The 8555-nt window shown below is 46.8% G+C and overlaps 3 protein-coding genes across 3 annotated transcripts in view; all 3 read right to left on the bottom strand.

Moving 5' to 3' along the window:
- CNG02850 (serine/threonine protein kinase MST4, putative) overlaps positions 1–1602 on the bottom strand; it is a 2610-nt gene extending 1008 nt beyond the window's left edge. Inside the window, exons 1-9 of the mRNA XM_571969.2 lie at positions 1354–1602; positions 1197–1272; positions 1106–1136; positions 845–1052; positions 689–797; positions 551–639; positions 410–497; positions 190–356; positions 1–140 (exon numbers count right to left, since the gene is read on the bottom strand). The exon at positions 1–140 is cut by the window's left edge and continues 12 nt beyond it. Of these exons, the coding sequence (XP_571969.1) occupies positions 1–140; positions 190–356; positions 410–497; positions 551–639; positions 689–797; positions 845–1052; positions 1106–1136; positions 1197–1272; positions 1354–1356 (911 nt within the window). The 5' untranslated portion in view covers positions 1357–1602. The remainder of the gene's footprint in view (positions 141–189; positions 357–409; positions 498–550; positions 640–688; positions 798–844; positions 1053–1105; positions 1137–1196; positions 1273–1353) is intronic.
- A 112-nt stretch (positions 1603–1714) lies between these two features.
- Positions 1715–3003, bottom strand: CNG02840 (conserved hypothetical protein). The gene is made up of 5 exons (XM_024657569.1): positions 2539–3003; positions 2306–2475; positions 2108–2247; positions 1984–2055; positions 1715–1930 (listed from the first exon to the last, which is right to left on the bottom strand). Exons 1-5 carry the CDS (start codon positions 2840–2842, stop codon positions 1774–1776), a joined length of 843 nt encoding a protein of 280 aa, XP_024513234.1. The 5' UTR covers positions 2843–3003; the 3' UTR covers positions 1715–1773.
- A 1277-nt stretch (positions 3004–4280) lies between these two features.
- Positions 4281–8435, bottom strand: CNG02835 (hypothetical protein). Its single transcript, XM_024658630.1, has 8 exons — positions 8410–8435; positions 7215–8352; positions 6789–7166; positions 6310–6733; positions 6088–6257; positions 5640–6038; positions 5398–5587; positions 4281–5338 (listed from the first exon to the last, which is right to left on the bottom strand). Exons 2-8 carry the CDS (start codon positions 8088–8090, stop codon positions 4656–4658), a joined length of 3120 nt encoding a protein of 1039 aa, XP_024514552.1. The 5' UTR covers positions 8091–8352; positions 8410–8435; the 3' UTR covers positions 4281–4655.
- Positions 8436–8555: the final 120 nt, after the last annotated feature.

The following is an 8555-nucleotide window of genomic DNA, read 5'->3' as shown; positions in this document are numbered from 1 at the left end:
CCACCGACACCGTCATCTGCGGGTTTTGCCCCTCCTTCAGCCTTCCACTTCTCGTACATTTCTATCAGCTCAGTAAGGTAAGAAGCTTTCCTCGCAGTTTTGATGAATTTGTGCTTCAGTAATTCTTTGGCAGTAGGACGCTGAGGCATGTCAGAATCCTTGACCAGTCAATGAAAAATTAAAACTCACGTTGCGAGGATCACGCTGCAGACAGAGGGATACAAAATCACGGAACGGGCGGGAAAAACGATCATCCAATTGCGGAGGAGGGTTCTTAGGAATCAGGAATAGCACTTTCATGGGGTGTAAGTCGGCATATGGAGGTTCACCCATGGCCATTTCAATACAGGTGATGCCTATTGTACACTCAGCCTTGAGAGAAGACCAGAATAGATGGCAGAGCACACACCAAGACTCCAAATATCCGCTTTGTGATCGTACCCAGATTGTTTGATCACTTCCGGTGACATCCAATAAGGCGTTCCAACGAATGTGTTCTACATCGCGAAAGCGGTGAACATCATATAAAGAGGGCTCAAAATAAACGCACCTTCTTCGTCATTGTGGCTGTCAGTTGACCAGAAACACCAAAATCTGCGAGCTTGACATCGCCGTTGGCAGTGAGAAGGATGTTGGCAGCTACGGATTATCAGAGAGATCGCTCCGCGCATGTGCTTCAATTACTCACCCTTGATATCTCGATGGAGTTTCCCTTCTTCGTGCAGATACTCCAATCCCCTCAAGAGCTCACGGGCTAAGATTGCAATGTATTCTTCTTTGAAAACGCCAGCTTTCATCTACCAAGCAGTCAGCCAGGTAATGATCGGACAAGTTATAATATTACCAAGTCAGAACACGAGCCTCCTGAACAGTACTCCATGATGATCCAGAGGTGTGAGCCTTTCAAAAAAGACCCATGATACCTCGTTACAAACTCGCTATCCAGCTGGCTGAGGATCTGTATTTCTTGTTGGATGTCGTCAATTTCATCCTCGGCACTCTCTAGGTCAATTATTTTTATGGCCACTGGTAAAGACGTTCGTTTGTCATAGCTGGATTTGCAGATGAGCGAGTGAATCGAAACGATGTCAAATATATGGCATACCCTTGGTAAACTTCTCCGAAACTTCCCTTGCCTAAAACAGCCATGTCTGTTAATATCTATTTATTTGACAACGGGGTTGATCGATCCTTACCAATGCGGTTCTGACGGACATAGAAGAGCTCGGGGTCGGCATGCGGATTATTGGGATTGTTTTGAGAATAGGTTGACTATCGACACAGCATCGCAAGATTAGCTTGCTTGTCTTAATGCAAAGTCTGCGTAAAGGTCACAGGGAATTCTCTACGCACCATTTTGTCAATATACGATACAGTGTTGTGTGCTGAAATGAGTAACGAAAAGCGCTGTCACCACAGAGAAATGCTCTCGCACTCTGGACCCTGAGGATGTTCGCGGTGGCTTGTGTCTGTAGTGGATGGGTGCTTTTGAGGCCGTTGCCGCAGCTGTAGCGTGTGATCTGTTGTGAGAGCGTATGGGCAGGAAGGAAGAAGAAGATATGAGGAAGGAAGGAAGGAATGAAATGGATGATTGTACTGGAGACGCAGCGGCAACGACTAAGCTGTTTCTGGAAACCAAACGCGTCCGAGCGCAAACAACAACAGAAAAAGAAAGCGGGAACATTTAAGCAGTTCACAGAACGCAAATAACAAGACAGTAGCGTTTTATGCATGTCATGACATCGTTATACGGGTTTTACTCAACTACCTCTCCTAGACAGTCTCCGCCAGTCCCCCGCCTTCACTGACAGACCCTTGCATACTCGGTCTCCTCACATCGTCAGGTCCAAAATACCCATCCGCTCCTGACAGGCTAGCCTGTCCAGAGGGGGGCGTTGACGGCCGTGGTATACGGTGTAAAAGTCCGTAGCTGAGGCAAGATGCGGTCAGCATGCCGCGTAGAAAAAAATAGAATGTACATACCCAATGCCACATCCTATTAAGCCTTCTCCCCCCCACTGTCTAGTAGGGTAAAGAACTACTTCTCGAAGGTTACTATTGCGTTTGACGTTAGCATCTCGTCCACTATGGATGCCGAGACACGTACTCCAAGTCAGCGTTGTAGACAAATAGCCGCAATGGCTTGTCCACATGGGCCTCGATCAAGTTGTAAAAGTCGTTCTCAGAATGTAAAGGGCCGCCAGACCAAGCAAGGACATAATCTCCCCAAGGCACAAGACCCGCCATCTACATACCCCCATTATGAGCACACCCTCTTGAGCATCCCCTGATATTACTGACTTACCTCTGCTGGGCTCCCTTCTAAGACATCCAAAACGTGATATACAGACTCCAGGGCATGTGCGGGATTACAAACCCTTAGGCTCAGACCAAGTAATGAAGGTTTAGCGTTTGGGTCGCCGCTCGCTTTTGACGCTTCTTCTGACCAAGCGCGAGAGGGTACCAGATAAACGTCTAAAAGAAAGCCGGCCCATCCATCAGTGATTTCTGCGGTGGCTCTTTATATGGTTTACCCACCTCTAACCCTCTGGCTTTTCGTATTGTATACTCTTAGTCCAATCTGTTTCCCTTCATTTTCTTCTAATATTTTGCCCAGCACATCTGGCCTCAGTGCTTCTACACCCTCACTACTACTCCTTCTCCCTCCTTCAGATGCGCCAGGAGTGCCAGTCGGTTCATTGATCGAAGGCGTTTGAACACCGATAAGATAGTCAAAATACGGTTCGACCAGCCCGTCTGCCGGGGACATGTCTGCAACGCGCAGACAATGAAGGGCGAGGTCGGGAAGCGAAGAAGGAAGAGAAGATGTTGCCTGGCCCATTTTCTAGCTAGCAGGCAGTTTATTGATGTTTGTGCTGAGCTGGGGAGAGGCGTAGGGATATGGTTGTCGCGCAGTGAGGAATTAACGTAAGGCTGGAAAGGATAACAAAACCGATGATTCAGTGGAAGATGAGAACGAAGGTCTATGACTGGGTGCGTGACGGACGAACCAAGCAACAATAAACAACAACAAAGATGTTCTTCTGAGCGATACACACTATTAATCCAGATGTCAAAATAGGCTCGCGCCAAGTGTGTGCTTCATCTTCGCGCCCACCAAGTCGACTCTGACTTTTGCACCATTTATGCACAACAAATACGAATACAATAATAAACCATGAAAACAAATCAGCCTCAAACCGAACCATGCTCAAATATCAACTGTCGCAGTCGGAGAGGAACCAAAACTAGGGTTCTTTCTATCACGCATACAACGAAACGAGGCGCTTTTCAGTCCATTTGGTATCCGCACTCTCGACACCAGCTTCGCCTTGTTCGAATGTCAACTGGGCTTTGCAATTGTTGATTGAAGCTTTTATCGGTTGGTAATGATGAAGGATTAGCAAGGCAGAGATCTTGTGACCTTGGGAGCGAATGATGGAATCGTGAAGGATTCCATTTTTTATCGCAATATGGGAATAGAACTCAAGCAATTCTTTCAGCCAATGGTTTTGGATGGTCTTGAAGAGACCGACACTCTTTGCAGAAAAACAAGAAATCGTACAAGAGGCCAGAAACAGCTTCGAAACTATCATTTCGCTTATGCTTGCGGCAGCGGAATCGGCTTTTCCTCCGGTCTCCCACCAGTTATCGAGCAATAACCCATTGCTTCTCGATTCATAGGCAAACCAAGTCTAAGTGGACAATGATGGCCAAAAAGCAACCATCGCATTGCATTATAGACAATACTGCCACTATAGATGCCACCTTACGGAAGCAAAGAAGATGACAGGGAGTATAATGAAGGCGGAAGGTTTGGCGAGGAAAGCGTAGAGGGACAGCAGCGACAGGGAACAACGACGACAACGGATTTTCCGCCGTCTACGACAATTTACGATCAAATTGACTCTTATTTGAACACACGAGTTATTCCTTTAGTTGATATAAACATATGAAAACACGATGGATAATCACGGTTTCGCTTAGATGGTAAACTGGAATTCAATGTACTATGCAAGATAATTTTTGACACTGTAAGGCAAGCACCAAAATAATAAAACAAGTAATCGACACGACACGATGCAGGCCACAAGAGCGGACATACGTGATACTTGCTGCAATACGAATCACCAGCGATCACCCGCCATGTAGTTGGCTGGTGGACTGTTGATTCGAGCCACATATGGGAGATGTTGGTGCCAACCTAAAGTAGTAGCAAATAGTTATTCCCCCCAAATGGATCAGGGCACAGTAAGAGATGCACTTAATCAGGAGCCTATATGGACAAGACACTGTCATACATACTGCTAGGCAAGTGCCAGCAACAAAACAAGAACTGACAACCTGAACTTTACCCTGGGGTCACAACAACGATATATACAGCATCAATGAAATGAAATCAAAAGTAGAATTGACGATGGGTGGCCGTTCATCCATTATATTTATCGTTTAATAGTCTGGTGGAAAAGCATAATAGTCACAGCAAAAAAACTCCTACGGCGACTTATCAAGGATACCACTGCCTGATCGGCCCTCCTTTCCCAACATCAAATCCTTTTCCGGATCCTTGTATTCTTGAGAGATCGCTCGGTCCTCGCCCAGAGCTTTCAGATCTTGCATCCACTTATAGGTATCAGACAGCCCTTGAGGGTCGACTACTCTTGTTCATCCTCTGCGTCAGACTTTCCGTATGGCGTAACTGGAAGCGGCACGTTTTCGGGCCTGATCGTCGGGGGCGGGGTTGCCGATGTGGGCCGAGTGATCCGTACCGGCCGGAATTCCGGTGTGCAAAGAGCTTGAAGGGGTACGCCATGCCAAGGTTCTTGAGATGTTTGGGACTGAGATGTTACGGCTTTGTCTTGTGCAAATGATTGCGGCCCACATGACAGAGATGGGTGATAAGGGGGACTAGATCCTTTTGTCTCAGAGCTTATGAACTGGAATGAAGGCAGGAGTTGGCTGCAAGCTTGCCGTGACGACAGTTTTGCTGGTTGCAGAGGGGGTGCATTTGTGAAGGACGGAGATTGGGAAAGGGTTCTGCTTACTTTAATGCCCGCCACATTCAGTCTTGAGTTCGTTCGTGCAATGGAATCCAACAGTGCGTGATGTTCTGGACTATAGTTCGCCGTCATTGCCGACAAAGTTGTGCTAATGGCTTTTTCTATTTCGAGTCTGTCGCCTGGCGATATGGTACTGAGTGCAAGGATCTTGCCGATAAACTGGGGCCCACTAGGTGAATCGAAGAGTAGACTTCTAAGAACGAAATCATATTTTTTGGACAAAAATATGCTCCTGAGAACACTTTTTGATGCTTCTGGCTCACTCGATTGAGCAATGACTGCACCACTTTGGTAAGTATCCTGAGGCATTAGAATTAAGCATCAATCAATGACCTACTTCTCAAAATGGAGCGAGATGCAATTCTATGGTTACAGAGATGGCCAAGGTGGGGAAGGAATCGCTTAGATATCAGATCGTAGCGCCCCGGCAAGTTGGAACTATCAAGGAGCCATGTCAGCAAGAGGGCTCCATTTGAGCATGTGGCGAGGGGGATGGAATTAAGAACGATGGACGTTGCCACACGTTTCTGCATGACTGTTATCAAGTACGGCTACATAAGAAAAGGGATAATGACATACCTTTTGGTACAAGGTGGCTTGTGAGCTTTCCAAGCACCTCAGCAGACACCTTGCTCCATATCGATCTGAGATTATTGCCAGCAGTTTGTCCACGGCGGCGTCAAATATAAAGCTGTTGAGCTCAGGGCCGTATTCCATGATGCCTGAACACAGGTAATTGCCGATCTTGTCGCACATAAGAGCTGGTGCCCACTCTCGAAATGACTCAACTATGATTTGTTGTTCTTCTTCAGTCCGGCAGCTATCCACAAGGGTTTGTGCCACCCAAGTACCATGATGATGAATGCCTACATAAGCAAGGTAAGGCGATATTCCTTTCAAAATAGCAAGACGTTGTTTGGGCGAAGCAAGTCTGAATAGGTACTGCAAAACGGTGTTTCCGAGAGGGTGTATTGATAGCTGTACTAATATGTCGGCATTTACTTAAAAACTTGATTTGGTAACTCACCTGTACGTAATGGCCAGCATACGACTGACATATATCATCGACATGTTCCATTGAGAGATGACTTTGGCTCAACTCGAGGGCGATTGTTTTAAGATTGATGGCGTCAAATATCTCCATTGTCAATGGGTGTAATTCGGGTATGATCAGTTGCCAATGAGTTTTCCCATAACCTATTTTCCTTATAAGCTCAAAACAGGATCCATTAGAAGTTAATAGACAGACCTTCCTTTGCCCTCACTTCGTCATCACCTTCTCCACCTTCTCCGCTGCCAAAAACCTGCATAATCATTTGCTCTTCTGTGACAGCTCCATTTACCCCCAAATCCTTCTCTAGAACCTTTTCATGCATCCCCTGCTTAATAAGATCCAGTAGGAGTGGACTTCGATAGTTTTCCACCCCACTACCCCCTTCAGAAAGCTGTTGCTCCATCGGAACTGTTGAAGCGCCGCTGACAAGATTGAGAGCATTTGTGAGGCCCATGTCAGAGGTAATGTCAAAGGTCATATAACTTGGAGCTCGAGTGGGAACTCGCGCAAAATCAATTTGAACCGGGCCATAGTGGGCACCGAAAATCTCTTTGCCACTGAACTCTTCGTAAGCAGCGACTGCAGAGTCAAGTCTTTCAAAATTGATGAAGCCATGACGCTATTGAGTAGAAGTCAGTAACTGTATAGCTTTGAAATAATCGAAGGGAAGTTACCATTCCAGGTAAGATCCGAGAGTTTTCTACAAATCCGAAAACCGAAAAAGTCTGAGACAACTTCGTGGAGGAGATATCAGTTGGCACTTTAGCGATTTTGATAGCTCTTGTGGCCAGAAGCGGAGATGCAGGCCCTTGCTTCATTCGCGGAGTACTGGGTGGTATTGTTCGATAAAGGGGCGAAGTCATCTCACCTTGTACGAAAGGAGATAGCACTGCTGACCTTTTTTGCTTGAGCGAAGCATTCATTTTACCGAATCCGAGTAGAACCGGCGCTGTACGGGAAAGAGTAGGTAGAATACCCCCTAGGCGATGAAGCACATCTTCATGGGCGAAAATTGCACTGCTTTGTTTGACAAAATTTACGAAAGCGCATGTCTAAAGGAGAATCAGCACCGTCAATTATTTCGCGATTGATCCTAATACCTTTTCAGGAAGAACTCTTATACTGCCGATTGGGCCATATTGTTCAAATGCCTCATAAATCACACCTTTGCCGACCTGAACATCAAGGTTCCCGATCCAAAGTGTTTCCGAAGGGAATTGAAGGTCGCTGGGGTCAAGCTCTTGATGTTGATGATGTGAATCGTGATTGGCCATCCTCGAATCACTTCGTATGCCGCTGATTGATTGACCCCCTGTAACATTCGGCGCTCCAAACCAAACAGTATCGGAAGGTAAAAGCGTCTGGCCGTGAATGCCTTTACTTGCCTCTCCCTCGTAGAATCCAGACAGCTGAACAGCAGCCGCACAATTTGAATCATGGATACCGAAGCGTTCCATGGCTCGACGCACAACGCGGTCGTCAGCTTGCATGTAGTAAGATATATTATCGGGTGTGATGCGAGGACGACTCCTTGTGATCTCTAGAGATGAGAGAGTACTGTTATGGCGACTAACAATGCCACAGCGTTCAATGAGTTGTTGAGTGCGATTACGCAGTTCCGACAAAGATGCAGGAGGGAGAAGACCAACGTTACTGATGCTGCGATGCCCAGGCGATGTGCTTGAATTATGCATAGCATATTGAGGTGGCAATGCAGCCAGGTTGATCCGTTGATTGGCAACCGATTCGTTCCCAATCACATCGTACAGGCGAACATGCGACGGTCCATTAAAGGAAACTGACCGAGAAGTTCGCCCCATCGTCTGATAAGGGGTTGTAAAATACTGTGAAGATGCAGATTGTCGGTAGTGTGGAGATCCTGCAGCGAAATGGATCGGAGTAATAGGCATAGAAGAACGCCGTTGCTGTTGAGGGGACGAGCTGTTGCTGTCACTATGTCTGGTAGGCGGGGTCATTGTTGTCTACTGGGAAGTGTAATGACGGCGGACTCAACGTCTTTGCTGTACTGCCTGACCTTTCAATTCTGTCCTTACGAGTAATACCCTGTAAGACTAAAGTGCCCAATTGATAATGATTGTTGGAGGGTCACTGCGTACAAGAATGGCAAACAGTATCGGTAATGAGGGAGTACGTATAAGAAGGGGGCATTGTTGGGTGAGCCGATCTATGGATGGTTTATATAGACACAATAGGAGCTGCATAGAGGCTAGACTGTGACTACGGCGTCTGTTAGCTCGAATGCAAGTTGAAACGCAGGAGAACAAGAAAGCCAACCGAGTTTCAACACCGACCGCCCGACGACGACGGCGAAATGGATGTTCCGTCGGTAACCTGCTGGTGGTCGTCGAATAATGGCGCGTGCCTTTCCTCCGGACAGCGCCGCCCCAAGTTATTTTTTTTAAATTATGTACTGTAATTAA

The sequence above is a fragment of the Cryptococcus neoformans genome (assembly GCF_000091045.1).
Source record: "Cryptococcus neoformans var. neoformans JEC21 chromosome 7 sequence".
Lineage (NCBI taxonomy): Eukaryota > Fungi > Basidiomycota > Tremellomycetes > Tremellales > Cryptococcaceae > Cryptococcus > Cryptococcus deneoformans.
Note: the sequence above shows the minus strand (reverse complement) of the source record. Positions and strands in the feature narration are given on the sequence as shown.